The 14,909-nt window shown below is 40.5% G+C and overlaps 1 protein-coding gene across 1 annotated transcript; it reads left to right on the top strand.

Moving 5' to 3' along the window:
- Positions 1–2,058: 2,058 nt before the first annotated feature.
- fcer1g (Fc epsilon receptor IgFc epsilon receptor Ig) lies at positions 2,059–10,899 on the top strand. Its single transcript, XM_060923662.1, has 5 exons — positions 2,059–2,187; positions 6,823–6,914; positions 7,004–7,042; positions 8,981–9,007; positions 9,198–10,899. Exons 1-5 carry the CDS (start codon positions 2,172–2,174, stop codon positions 9,252–9,254), a joined length of 231 nt encoding a protein of 76 aa, XP_060779645.1. The 5' UTR covers positions 2,059–2,171; the 3' UTR covers positions 9,255–10,899.
- The last annotated feature ends 4,010 nt before the right edge of the window (positions 10,900–14,909 follow it).

Below are 14,909 nucleotides of genomic sequence, written 5' to 3'. Positions count from 1 at the left end.
TTTCCCACAATGCCATGCGGATTTCAGCAAGATTTCATGCGGATTTCAGAAAGATGGCGGTTCCCGCGGCGAAAGATTGTCATAAATGTATTTTCTCCATTATTTACGTGTTTTAAGTTGTTATCCAGAGGAAACATGCGGCTTGATTCGCTTTCGAGCTGAGAATGAGCAGCGATTTCTGAAATCCAAGCTGCTGCTAAAAAGCTTTGGGAGTGAGTATTGTTTTCGGTTGCTTGACTGCGTACGTTTTGTTCTGTTATTCTCGCTTTTATTGTTTACATGAGTGTTCTGACACCTCATTCTGTCGGATGTGGTGCACAAAGCGCCAAAGATATCCCATTCAGTGGTGTTAGTTAACAAATCACACCCTGCCAGCAGAGATTTCTGGTTCTGGCTCTGACTGTAGCGGCTGGTCGCAGCCAATGACGCATTTGGTCGCGTTTTGCTAACGTAAACGCTGACGGAGGTACGCGATGACGTATGCGATCGTTGAAGGGCTATCCCAATACGTAGGGGTTGAATTTCAAGCCCTATCCCTTGTAGCTCAGTTTCAAGGGGAAGGGCCAAGGGGAAGGGGGAGGGGAAGGGGGAGGGGGAGGGGTAGAAATTAGAATTGGGATTGGGCCTTACCCTCCCCTGACTTTTCTCTCCCCTTTATGTTACAGACAGATGCATTGGACAGAGGGCTGGGGGCTGTTTTGTCCCAGGAGGTGGAGGGGGAGGACCGCCCAATGTTGTATATCAGTAGGAAGCTGTCGGTGCGTGAGGGGCGCTACAGCATCATTGAAAAGGAGTGCCTAGCAATCAAGTGGGCGGTCCTCGCCCTCCGTTACTACCTGCTGGGACGCCCTTTCACCCTCTGTTCAGACCACGCGCCCCTCCAGTGGCTCCACCGCATGAAGGATGCCAACGCATGGATCACCCATTGGTATCTGGCACTCCAACCCTTCAACTTCAAGGTGATCCACAGGCCGATGGCAGATGGTCGTGGCAGACTTCCTCTCCCGTCAAGGGGGGGGGGGGGGAGTCGGCTGCAGGCCGGTCAGCCGCCCGGCCTGAGTCAGGCAGTGGGGGTATGTGGCAGCGGGGGCATGGTCAAGCGTCGGTCTGTGACCGGAGGGCGGAGTCAGGGAAGGTAAGTGGCAGAATCACTGCATCTGAGGTTAATTAATGTGTTTGTGTGTCTTCCCCAGTGACTGCACCCTATTTAAGAAGAGAGAGTGAGAGCAGAGGGAGCTCTCTCCCCAACCAGACGACTGGAGTGTGTGCGTGCGTGTGTGGCTGAGAGAGTAAACTTGACACTGAAAAGTGAAAATAAAAGAGTTTTGTGAACTCAGTTCTGCCCTGCCGTCCCTCTGTACTCCACCCACCCATACGAACTGCTACAGTTACAAGTTTTGATAATAAATAAAAATTAAACATGTGGGCCTAGGTATTTTATTTTTGTTCCATGTCTCCCCACTCTGTCCCATGTCTCCCCTCAAAAAATAATGACAGAAACAGTGAAGCCTGAAGGCCAGTATATGTGACAAGCTGAGAAACTAATGTTGTGGTAAGAGGGTATAGTAAATTCTCTGTAATGCAGTATGAATGTGATGCTACTTACAAAGAATTTCATACAATCTACAAAACTCGTCCCGAGTCTCCTCGCTGTCCCCTATATGTTTTTTTTCCAAATCTTTTTTATTCAGCTATTTTAGCTCAGTAAGTTGTTGAATGAGTAACAGCAATGGTGATCTCAGCATCCGGTTTTGATGACTATTTAAAGCTGTACTTCAAGACCTGAATCTTTGGTCTACAACAAGACAATTGGACACTACACTAACAACACATGGTCAACAATTAAATCAGTTTCAAACATCCTCAATGCCTTAAACAGAAAAATAGCAAAGAGTCATGGCACTGAGTACAACAAAGTTTTAGTCATTTAAAACAAACAGTGGCCTGAAAGGATTCTTTACCATCATCATTGTGGTGTGGGGCTGGCTTCATCTTTAAAACGGACACCCACATACCACAACTTCCCCTCGTATGCTTCTCATACTCTGCTCATGTCAGTTTCCTGAAAGCTAGCTGTCCATTGCCGCAGTGTGGTTCTGTTTCTCTGTAAGGTCTTAGTTTCAGTTATAACAAAGCCTGGACTCACCCTACTTTGTCTCCTTTCTCTTTTGATGACCAGCCAAGCTAGTAAGTAACGTACCTCTAATCTATTGTAACTAATGCAAGATTTTATCATGGGATTTATATTTTACTTCTTGAAAGATATGTGTGAGATGAGTATCAGAAGAAAACTGTTTGATAATACTGTCTCTGAGCTCGATAACAGGTAACATATAAACTTCCTACTTAATATAAGTCTTTTGATGGCAAAAAAAGAAAGATTAATCTATCAGTCTCACAACCCACCCAAACAAACACAAACTCAAGCTTGTAGTATTTACACCTTGTTCAGTGTTTACAGTAATTTAAGTCATCCTGGACTAAAATATCATTGATCAGCAAAAATAGAAAGAAACCGAGATTTACATAGAATAAATGTCTAAAAATGTCTAAAAGTAGGTTTAATATTCATTTATTTGATTTATTGTAATCTTATATAGGGAATGCTAAATAAATCATACTAGAGTCAAGATATTTTCACATGCTACTAAGTCATTTTCTTGCAGTGAGGGATGAGTAGAATGGAATTGGGCTCTTTCTCACTGGATGCAAGCATATATAATATGCATATTAAAGTGAGACTTTCTCACACTGCTTGGCTAAAGTGGTTAGTCCTATGCTGTATAAGGTGGAAGGGGCCACTATATATTTTTTTAATCTGTGGTTCACATCAGTGATCTGTAATCTGTTTATCAGTTATCAAACCGAAACCAGTTAGAAGTGTATAGTTATTTACTGAAGATTTTTTTTTAATTAGCAAAAGACTGCCACAGATTTTTTTCATGAAGGATTCATCTGAAACAGTAAACATTATATTTATTATATTATATTTATATTATATCAACCTGCACCTTAGATGTGTGACGATACTGTATAAAACTTGTTACATATAAAATGACCTAGGTAATTAAATAGGGAATAAAATCTCCACACTGCCACAGACATTTACACAAGTTATTACTGTATTTGTTTGTATTACGGCTATGAGAACTCCATGCCAGAGCAGTGATGTAGCTCTTTTTTAATCCCTGGATTTCAGTAGATTTTTTTCTCTTCATATCGCTGAAGAGTTTAGCCTAAAATAACAAGAAGAAAAAAATAAATATATATTTTACAAACAGGAAAATAACCCCTGCTAATAGTTTAATATTTGGATAGTTATCATATAGCAGCCTCGTATACTTATTTGTAATTAAAATGTATAGGATGTACAGTAGATACAAAAAGTTTATAAATTATTCCCAGACTATAAGTACATTGTCTTGTCTTTCCCTGAGGGATTTTGCTTTCAAGCCATGATAAAGCCTCTCAAGACAAAAATAACACAGAAGCAGATAAATACCAATGAAAAAAAAATTACATCAAGTTTTTAACACTTGTTTAAGTGCTAGCACAGACAAGACAATAAGTAAATAATTAAGGAATATAAGACAATAGAATGTACTGTTATAGTAAAATAATCTACAGTGGGATGGTATGATGCAACCCGGCCTGGATTATTTTCCTGTAACAGTGCGTTTTATTCATCTTATACCACATAGATTTGCCAATGATTACAACATTTCATTTATCTCTGAACAGCACACTGTGCTTTAATATCCATTTACAGCCTTCGAAACAAGTTAGTTCCTCTAAAGACTCTCCCGTTTTGAAAAACTTGCTGAGCGATGCTGACAAAAGAAATTTATATATATATATATATATATATATATATATATATATATATATATATATATATAACACGATATATATATATATATATATATATATATATATATATATATATATATATATATATATAACACGATATATATATATATATATATATAATCTCCTGACAGAAAGCTTTGCCTTATTAAATTAATCAACACGTTCTGAGTGATCTTTTTCAGATTCTTGAAAAACTGGTCAGAAGTTATGAATCAATTTTCTAGAACAGCATGTCTTACTGATAACTGACTGATAATGGACTTATATAGGGCCATTTCTGTGAATTCAGTAGTGCAGGAACCATCCTTTCTTACAGCTAAATGGCTGAATTATGAAGGACACGGCTCAACATGGTCGAGTCAAAGGCATACAAAGGTGCCGGAGGCAGCCGCCATACTACTCATGCTCAAATATTCACACCTATGGGCAATGTTTGTGAGAATAATACCAGCTGTAGTTCAAGTCACAGGTTCTGCTACATTATCATTTCAGGACCAAGACTTCATTCACAGGGACTAAACTGAATTTACATAAAACAGAATTAACTTGCATATAATAATCTCATCTCATCTCATTATCTCTAGCCGCTTTATCCTGTTCTACAGGGTCGCAGGCAAGCTGGAGCCTATCCCAGCTGACTATGGGCGAAAGGCGGGGTACACCCTGAACAAGTCGCCAGGTCATCACAGGGCTGACACATAGACACAGACAACCATTCACACTCACATTCACACCTACGGTCAATTTAGAGTCACCAGTTAACCTAACCTGCATGTCTTTGGACTATGGGGGAAACTGGAGCACCCGGAGGAAACCCACACGGACAACATGCAAACTCCGCACAGAAAGGACCTCGCCAGCCACGGGGCTCGAACCTGGACCTTCTTGCTGTGAGGCGACAGCGCTAACCACTACACCACCGTGCCGCCTGCATATAATAATAATAATAATAATAATTAATTAATTTTCTGGGCGGCACGGTGGTGTAGTGGTTAGCGCTGTCGCCTCACAGCAAGAAGGTCCTGGGTTCGAGCCCCATGGCCGGCGAGGGCCTTTCTGTGCGGAGTTTGCATGTTCTCCCCGTGTCCGCGTGGGTTTCCTCCGGGTGCTCCGGTTTCCCCCACAGTCCAAAGGCATGCAGGTTAGGTTAACTGGTGACTCTAAATTGACCGTAGGTGTGAATGTGAGTGTGAATGGTTGTCTGTGTCTATGTGTCAGCCCTGTGATGACCTGGCGACTTGTCCAGGGTGTACCCCGCCTTTCGCCCGTAGTCAGCTGGGATAGGCTCCAGCTTGCCTGCGACCCTGTAGAAGGATAAAGCGGCTAGAGATAATGAGATGAGATGAGATGAATTAATTTTCTATGCTGCTCATCCTTTCCGGGTCGCAAGTGAGCTGGAGCCAATGCCAGCTGACATCGGGCCAGAGGCAGGGTATGACCTGGACAGCCATTCACACTCACATTCACAACTATGGGCAGTTTAGAGGAGTCAGTTATCTTAACCCACATGTCTTTAGACTGTGGGAGGAAACTGGAGCACCCGGAGGAAACCCATGCAGGCACAAGGAGAACATGCAAACTCCACACAGAAAGGCCCCAGTCAACCACAAGGTTCAAACTCAGGACCTTGTAAAGAAAAATATAAAAATAAAGGGTATAAAAAGGTAGATCACAGAAAAAGTGTGGACTATGTGTGGAAAAAAGTGCAGATGTATGTGCAATACAAAGGTGTGAAACATCTAGCTGAGGTAGTTGCAGTGAAAAAGCTAAATATATAATCTCATTTCATTATCTCTAGCCGCTTTATCCTGTTCTACAGGGTTGCAGGCAAGCTGGAGCCTATCCCAGCTGACTACGGGCGAAAGGCGGGGTACACCCTGAACAAGTCGCCAGGTCATCACAGGGCTGACACATAGACACAGACAACCATTCACACTCACATTCACACCTACGGTCAATTTAGAGTCACCAGTTAACCTAACCTGCATGTCTTTGGACTGTGGGGGAAACCGGAGCACCCGGAGGAAACCCACGCAGACACGGGGAGAAAATGCAAACTCCACACAGAAAGGCCCTCGCCGGCCATGGGGCTCGAACCCGGACCTTCTTGCTGTGAGGCGACAGCACTAACCACTACACCACTGTGCTGCCCTAAATATATAATCCTTGTTTTTAAATATATAAATATCAAGACTGCGGGGGCTACATAATCTAAAGCCAATAATTAAGAGATATACTACTCATGGTACCTAAGAAAGAATGATTAATCTAATCTAATGATCCATCCATCCATTTTCTTCCGCTTATCCGAAGTCGGGTCACAGTGGCAGCAGGCTAAGCAGGGTATTGGTATTCCTTAATGGCAGGGTAATTTAATGATATAGTGACATTTTCTGTAAGGAAACATTAATGTAGTGTATATGGAAGAGGTCTCAGCTGGTTTGTAATGGTCAGCCATTTTTCCACCATGGGAATGTCTTCAGGATGGACTTTGTGCTTTTCAGTTTCACAGTAAAATACTGTACCAGGCTGCTTTTTTCCCTTATTAACTTCAAGACAGATATAAAAGGGAGGCCGCTGATGGAATAGCTTTATAGCTGTTATAAGTGTTATAATGCAAGTGATCAGAGGAAGTTTTTTCATGTACATTCCACAACATTTAATGTAACTGTAAATGAAAAAAAGACACTTTAATCAATGAAATTGTTACTGTTGGCAAATTGCTCTGATCGAAGAGGAAGGAAACATTTCAGGCTGCACCATGGCACACCATTGGCTGTGATGACTTGTTTCCCATTGTGTTTTATTGCTTACGTGTCTATTAACAGAACCAATATGAAGGAAAAAAACTTAAGGAGCTCTTTATAGTATTGCACTAAAACTTAGCATTGAGGGTGACGACAAGCAGAAGGTGATCTTTAATACTGAAATCTATTTATTTCCTTGTGAAAGCCGGTATGGATGAAGCGGCCATCTGCTACACTTTGGATGCCATTCTGTTCATCTATGGACTTGTCCTAACTATCCTTTACTGCAGAATGAAGGTACGCACTTAAAAAAGTATACTTTTATATTATTATTATTATTATTATGTCACATCCTTTCTGCAATTTTGTTCTTTTCACACACACAGATACTGCAGGAACTTGCAAAAAAACAGGCTTCTGCAAAGGTAGCACACACACACACACACACACACACACACACACACACACACACACACACACACACACACAGCCATGCAACTGGCACAGATGATTAATTTTTTTCCTTTTTATTGTCAGAACATTTGATTTATTCATTGCTGTCAGAAAAATTTCAAGGAATAGAACAAAAAACGCTTCTAAAAATGGCCTACACTAGCTTGAAGGTTTCTATCTGCCAGAAGGGATGTTCTTCTTTCGGCTGCTCCCATTAGGGGTCACCACAGCAGATCATCATGATCCACATATTTGATTTGGCATAGGTTTTACACCAGATGCCCTTCCTGACACAACCCTCCCCAGTCTATCCAGGCTTGGGACTGGCACTAAGTATGCACTGGCTAATGCAACCCTGGTGGCTGGGTATTTTACCTACTTTGCATGTACAAAGACATGTGGGGGAAACCAGAGCACCCAGAGGAAATCTACACAGACATAAGGAGAACATGCACACTCCACACAGGAAGGCCCTCATCAGCCATGAGGTTTGAACCCAGAACGTTCTTGCTGTGAGGTGACCAATAAGGGATATTTCACAATATTGAAGAAGAAACCTTTATTTGTCACATGGACACTTCAAGCACAGTGAAATTCATCGTCTGCATTTAACCCATCTGAAGCAGTGAACACACGCACACACCCAGAGCAGTGGGCAGCCACACTAGAGCACCCAGGGAGCAGTCAGGGGTTCGGTACCTTGCTCAAGGGCACGTCAGCCCAAGGGCACTTCAGCCCAAGGCCGCCCCACGTTAACCTAACTGCATGTTATAACTTATAAGGGATGTTCTACTTGGAACATTTTCTGAAAGTTTGAAATCCTTGGTCCTGCATACAGTTCCAGTCAAAAGTTTGTACACCCCTACTCAGCATTCATAGGGATTTCTGTATTTTGACTATTTTCTACATTGTAGAACAATACTGAAGACATCAAAACTATCAAATAACATATGGAACATATGTGGTAAATAAAAAAGTATTAAAAAACAAAATGTTTCATATTTTAGATTCTTCACAATATCCAGCGTTTACCTTGATGACTCTTTGTACACTATTGGCATTATCTTAACCAGCTTCATGAGGTAGTCACCTGGAATGCTTTTCAGTTAACAGGTGCCTCATGAAAAGGTAATTAGTGCAATTTCTTGCCTTCTTAATGCATTTGAGCCCAAAACAGTAAACAGTAAATAATAAAAAAAATACAGTAAATAGCCCTATTCCACAACTGTAGTAATCCATATTATGTCAAGAACCGCTCAACTAAGTAAAGAGAAATGACATCCATCATTACTTTAAGACATGAAGTGACTTTTAATTAATACAAATAAAGAAAAAACATTGAATTAGAAGGGGTGTCCAAACTTTTGACTGGTACACATAGAAGCCGTGGAGACAAACTAAGGAACCCTTTAGGGTGCGAGACAGCAGTGTGATGTCTATAGTTAGAAAACTATTTTATATATAGTTGCACAAACACTGAAAAAAGTCTGTTGGAGTTGCATAATAAATTTTAAAAAATAAGAATTCAATATACTGAACATAAATAAATAATTTTGAGTAAATCCAGCATACTTTTTTTTCCCCCCAGTGAAGATTGGACTTAAACGCATTACGATGCCCAACAGTACGGGTTACCGCAGCTAATATTACCAGCAGATCTTGAATCACACTTCTTACTAATGCTGGTCTTATCCACTCCTCTTCCTTTCACACTTCTAACTTCCTCATATTATGTTTTTTGTATAGTGCACATGGCATATGTAGATATTGAGTAGTCTAGAGTGACTTTTTCATTGCGTTTCACATCAACAATTATTCACAGTGTGGGTTTAATAAAGTGAGTTGATTTTTTTTTTAAAAGTTCTCAATAGCCTGTTTTCAGTGTGTTTTTATTCTTTTCAATCTTGCAGAAAGAAGCATCAGAGAGAGTCTATGAAGTAAGTTTTGCCTCTCATTACAGTTAGGAATGATCATTTCAATCCATAATTTAGTACTTTCTCTTTCCCTGCAATGCCTGCTGGGTCCAGGGCTTGAGAATGAGCTCAGTTAGTTTAGAGAAGGTAGACAATGGGTGTATTCCAAGGCTGTGAAACTCTTTAACGCAATCTCTTTCTGTAACTCTTTCAGGGACTTTCACATCGTACTCAAGACACATACGAGTCCATCAGCTTGAAGAAGACCTAAGTATAAGATGGACATCACAAAGAAAAAGAATCTCAATGCTTGATTTTCCTTTTCTTGGCATTATTTAATTGTCTTATTCCTACTGACTGATGTAAAAACTAAAGCTAGAAACAGACTTCTATCTAATTTTACTGAAAAGCTTACTACACTCTAAAAAATAAAGGTGCTTCAGTGGTTCTTCAAATCTCTGGATGGTTCCATGGAGAGTCAAAACTCTGTGATGAACCATTACATTATATGAAAGGTTCTTCACATTGGAAATGGTTCTTCAGATCCTGGCATTCTCTTACCATTTGCTGGTCAATGCACATAGGCTATGTTTACACAAATCTGTCTTCACTGCTCAAACAAATGGTTTAAATGGTTCTTTAAAGAACTGTTGCACGAACGGTTCTTTGAAGCCCTGAAAAAGGTTCTTCTATGGCATCGCCCTGAAGAACCGGTACTGGCCCCATTATTTTTTAGAGTGTAATCATTATTATTGTAATTATTGTAAATTCTTTAACGTCTTCATATATTTTGGAAAGTATATACTGTATGTATTTCAAGCAAAGTAAACAACTTTACAAGGAAAGTAATGTTAGAAAATTCGCATAATAGAAAGTTATATTAAAAGCTACTGGAATATTTGAGAAATTAACATTTTTGTTCTATGAACAAAATGTAATTTATGCTGAATAATTGTATATTTATGCACTTAATGTCTCACTTCTCTCCTTTTTATTTTCTATGCATTTCAATGTTTGTGCTCTAACTTTGTATAATTGCTAAATTCCTAAAAAAAACATTTGGCTACTCATGACATTTTCTCTTCTGCAAAAGTCTCTGGCTGCTATAGCAACCACTGTTCCTCCAACCACAATGCTCAATTCACTTCCTGTTTCCTGATCATGTTGGTTGTCTAACAGAAATGGAGTACAGTTACAATAGAACTACAGTAATGTTTAATTAACTACAGTAATTGTTTTTTTCTAATTAACTACAATAATTGTTTTTTTCTGTACTCTTGAAAAGGAGTGAATTTTAATGCAGTTTTGACATCAAGCACCAGAGAGCAGCATTTATGTACATTTGTCACTGTGGCCATGTTTCAACCAGTCAGTGCGTTTACATGCACATCCAAATCGAGCTACTGTCGGTAATCGAGCTAAGGGTCCCAGGAGGGGTGCCAGAGAAATCCAATCCTACATGCACACAAGTTAATCGAGCTATTGTGTGAGGTACATTGTGCACCCGAGCCACAGGTGGCGCTACACGCCCCATCGTGTTGGTACACTTCCGATTGTCGTCATGAAGAAGAGCTATTCAAGAGTATAAACAAAGTTATCAGCAGTGTTGCCAGATACTGCTGACGTTTTCCAGCCCAAAACATGTTCAAATCCTCCAAAATGCACTTAAAACCGCCCAATCTGGCAACACTGGCAGTTCCGTGTTCACTAGTTCCGTGCTCAAGCTGTTAGGCTTGCTCTAACAGACTGTATGGCTACAAACTGTCCTGCGCAGACCACTGTTTTGTAAGACAACTTATTTTGCACAATTGTATATTTTTCTAAAGTCCATTTTTTGCTTACAAAAAATATTTTTCTAAAGTCCATTTTTTGCTTACAATTTAACTTATGTCTTAATAAACACACAAAAAGTTAAATTGTTTTGTTTTTATTGACATTCTTCAGATGTTGGACATATATACACACACACACACAAATACAATGACTTGTTTATGTACACAATTCACAGCTATGCAACAGCTGTACAGATGTATTTGGTGATACAGTAAGTGAGCTAAATTTTAACAGTGCAAACAATGCCACAAAAAGAAAAGATTCATGCCGTTGTCATGATTCGTTGTCATGCCGACCGAGGCTGTTGTGTTTCCCGCTTGTGGTCTCGTCACTCGTCACTTCCGGAAGGGGCAGTGCTGAAGTAAGTAGCTCAAATACGTAGCTCGATAGGGTTTACATGCACTAAGTAGCTCGGCTACAATTGCATAATCTAGGTCGTGTAGCTCGATTCCGAGAAATCAAGTTCGGTTCAATTTCAGCCGAATTAAGGTGTATACATGGCATTTTGAACTTTGATTTCAGTCGAGCAACGGCAGAAATTAGATTCTCTCTATGTGCATGTAAACGCACTCAGTGCGTTTACATGCACATAGAGAAAATCATGTAAACGCACTCAGTGCGTTTACATGCACATAGAGAAAATCAAATTTCTGCCGTTGCTCGACTGAAATCGAAGTTCAAAATGCCATGTATACACCTTAATTCAGCTGAAATTTAACCGAACTTGATTTCTCGGAATCGAGCTACACGACCTAGATTATGCGATTGTAGCCGAGCTACTTAGTGCATGTAAACCCTATCGAGCTACGTATTTGAGCTACTTACTTCAGCACTGCCCCTTCCGGAAGTGACGAGTGACGAGACCACAAGCAGGAAACACAACAGCCTCGGTCGGCATGACAACGAATCATGACAACGGCATGAATCTTTTCTTTTTGTGGCATTGTTTGCACTGTTAAAATTTAGCTCACTTACTGTATCACCAAATACATCTGTACAGCTGTTGCATAGCTGTGAATTGTGTACATAAACAAGTCATTGTATTTGTGTGTGTATATATATATATATATATATATATATATATATATATATATATATATATATATATATATATATATATATGTAATGTCCAACATCTGAAGAATGTCAATAAAAACAAAACAATTGAACTTTTTGTGTGTTTATTAAGACATAAGTTAAATTGTAAGCAAAAAAAATATTTTTTTTTTGTAAGCAAAAAATGGACTTTAGAAAAATATTATTGTGCAAAATAAGTTGTCTTACGGCGGCACGGTGGTGTAGTGGTTAGCGCTGTCGCCTCACAGCAAGAAGGTCCGGGTTCGAGCCCCATGGCCGGTGAGGGCCTTTCTGTGCGGAGTTTGCATGTTCTCCCCGTGTCCGCATGGGTTTCCTCCGGGTGCTCCGGTTTCCCCCACAGTCCAAAGACATGCAGGTTAGGTTAACTGGTGACTCTAAATTGACCGTAGGTGTGAATGTGAGTGTGAATGGTTGTCTGTGTCTATGTGTCAGCCCTGTGATGACCTGGCGACTTGTCCAGGGTGTACCCCGCCTTTCGCCCGTAGTCAGCTGGGATAGGCTCCAGCTTGCCTGCGACCCTGTAGAACAGGATAAAGCGGCTAGAGATGATGAGATGAGATGAAGTTGTCTTACAAAACAGTGGTCTGCGCCGGACAGTTTGTAGCCATACAGTCTGTTAGAGCAAGCCTAACAGCTTGAGCACTGAACTGCCGGTGTTGCCAGATTGGGGGGTTTTAAGTGCATTTTGGCGGATTTGAACATGTTTTGGGCTGGAATACGTCAGCAGTATCTGGCAACACTATAGCTCTTCTTCATGACGACAACCGGAAGTGTACCAACACGATGGGGCGTGTAGCGCCACATGTGGCTCGGGTACACAATGCACCTTGCACAATAGCCCGATTTCACTTGTGCATGTAGGATTGGATTTCTCTGGCACCCCTGCTGGGACCCTTTGCTCGATTACCGACAGTAGCTCGATTTGGATGTGCATGTAAATGTACTGAGTGACTGAGTGTTTCATCCAACACATTCACCTTTGCATCACTTCAATCATTTCAACCCTGTGTTTGTTTACCACATTTCTGAGCCGTGCCTTATACGGTATATCTCTGGGTTCTCTGTTATATCCTATATGAGTTTGTTTTCTATTTCAAATTCTCTATATTGCCTTTTGGACTTTTTTTTTTAATTAATTTATTTCAGCCATTATTAAACATAGTACCCATACCCATAAGTCTGAAGACAGTTCTTATTAGAAACAAACTGTGTTGGGTGGGACATGTTGCACGTTTGCCAGATGACCGGTCAATCAAAGCACTATTTTATGGTGAACTGACAGAAGGTTCTAGAAAGATCGGTCATCCATTTCGGCTACATCCACACGACAACGGCAACTAGATTAAAAAAAATATATATCGCGTCCACATGGGCAAAGGATCAGTAAAATATCAGGTACATATGGCAACACAACGCTTGCTGAAAACGATGCAATACACATGCCACACCTCTAGGGGCGCTGTAAGACGGTCCCATCGGAGACACCAGAATAATAGAAGTAGTAAGGACGCATGCGCATAAACTATTATGCGCGAGACTTCATATTAGCCACAGTCAGAAAAATCTGTTCGTAAAATTACGTTATAATGACCAAATACAATGAAAAGTATTTTTCCAGTCTCACCTGTGAAAGGTAATCTCATGTGATCTCGTTTGGACGGCAAACCTGTTGGTACAGTTAAACGCAGCACATGAATGAGGCATCTTTATTCTCCGCTTTGCCCCATCCAATATGGCGGCGAGGATGACGTATGATTCTACACGGAAGGCAGCGTCTTTAATGGTCCGGAATAAATTGAATGCTACACGTTGACGGATTAATTTGTTCTTCTATGCCCTTTTTGAGGAATGTATTGTAGGACTTAAACCAACATCTGAAGAGGTGAGATCGCTCCTTTTTTTCCCTATTTTTGCTGGCGGGATTGACTCTGCCCTAAGGGCTATTCTCTCTCTCTCTCTCTCTCTCTCTCGCTCTCTCTCACTTTGCACCATTACACAATAAATATTCACAGTGAAAATATTTTGTAAGCGCGTTTCATGAACCAAGTTATAGGATTTGTTGACAACTCGCATCGAGTTCGTTACACTTCTACCCGGCTTGAAACACATGTGGTTGTGACGTCATCGTAAACAAATCCGTTCTACTCATCCAGACGACTTCGCAACGGCGCCGTTGCCAGATCTTTCCACTCTGGAACCCGTTCTCAAAAGATTTCGTTTTGGGGCACCCAAAACGCCGGTGCCGTGTGGACACCAGGCCGAAACGATAAACAATTTTATCAGATTCACCTGAATCCGTTGCCGTGTGGACAGGGCCTTAGATACAAAGACACTATCAAGGGTATTCTGAAACATGGTGATGCACTACATACATGGAAGGACATTGTAACTGAGAGGCTAGAATGGCAGAGGTACACTTATGACTTATGCAAAAAGATAGACAGTGACAGACAGGAAGACAACAAAAGAAGAAGAACCAAGCGCTATGAGAAGAGAGCTTTGAAAGAAAAGGACACGAAGTGAATCAATGAACTGTCTATCACTGATTGCCTTTCATCAGGAACTTTCACATCCATATTTATAGCCATTTGTATATGACTATTTACTACATCTCTTGTAATTTGTATTTTCCCGTATCAAGTCTTAGGCATATTATATATATATATATATATATATATATATATATATATATATATATATATATATATATATATATATTCATTCACCTATACCCACATGATAAAAGCTTGCTGCATTATTATTATTACCTCTGGTGTCAAATAGCTGTCTTCAGGTACCTGGTATCCACTTCTGCTGAAACACAAGGTAAGACATCAGCTTCAATGTGCGCAAGCTTATGAGAAGTGCTCTGCTCAATGGTTATTGACCAGAAGGTGGTGTGTTCAAGTCCCAGCACTCTCAATCTGCCACCATTGAGCCCTTGAGCAAGGCCCTTAACCCTATCTGCACTAGTGGTGCTGTATCATGGCTGACC

The sequence above is a fragment of the Neoarius graeffei genome, chromosome 1, assembly GCF_027579695.1.
Source record: "Neoarius graeffei isolate fNeoGra1 chromosome 1, fNeoGra1.pri, whole genome shotgun sequence".
NCBI lineage: Eukaryota > Metazoa > Chordata > Actinopteri > Siluriformes > Ariidae > Neoarius > Neoarius graeffei.
The sequence above is the reverse complement of the archived record's forward strand: the minus strand, read 5'-3'. Positions and strand labels throughout refer to the sequence as shown.

What these genes read in the sequence shown, in the direction of transcription:
- fcer1g (XM_060923662.1), top strand. An exon ending in TCCTTTACTGCAGAATGAAG is followed by an intron (nt 6,915 to 7,003) that starts GTACGCACTTAA and finishes TCACACACACAG; the next exon opens with ATACTGCAGGAACTTGCAAA. An exon ending in AAAAACAGGCTTCTGCAAAG is followed by an intron (nt 7,043 to 8,980) that starts GTAGCACACACA and finishes TCAATCTTGCAG; the next exon opens with AAAGAAGCATCAGAGAGAGT.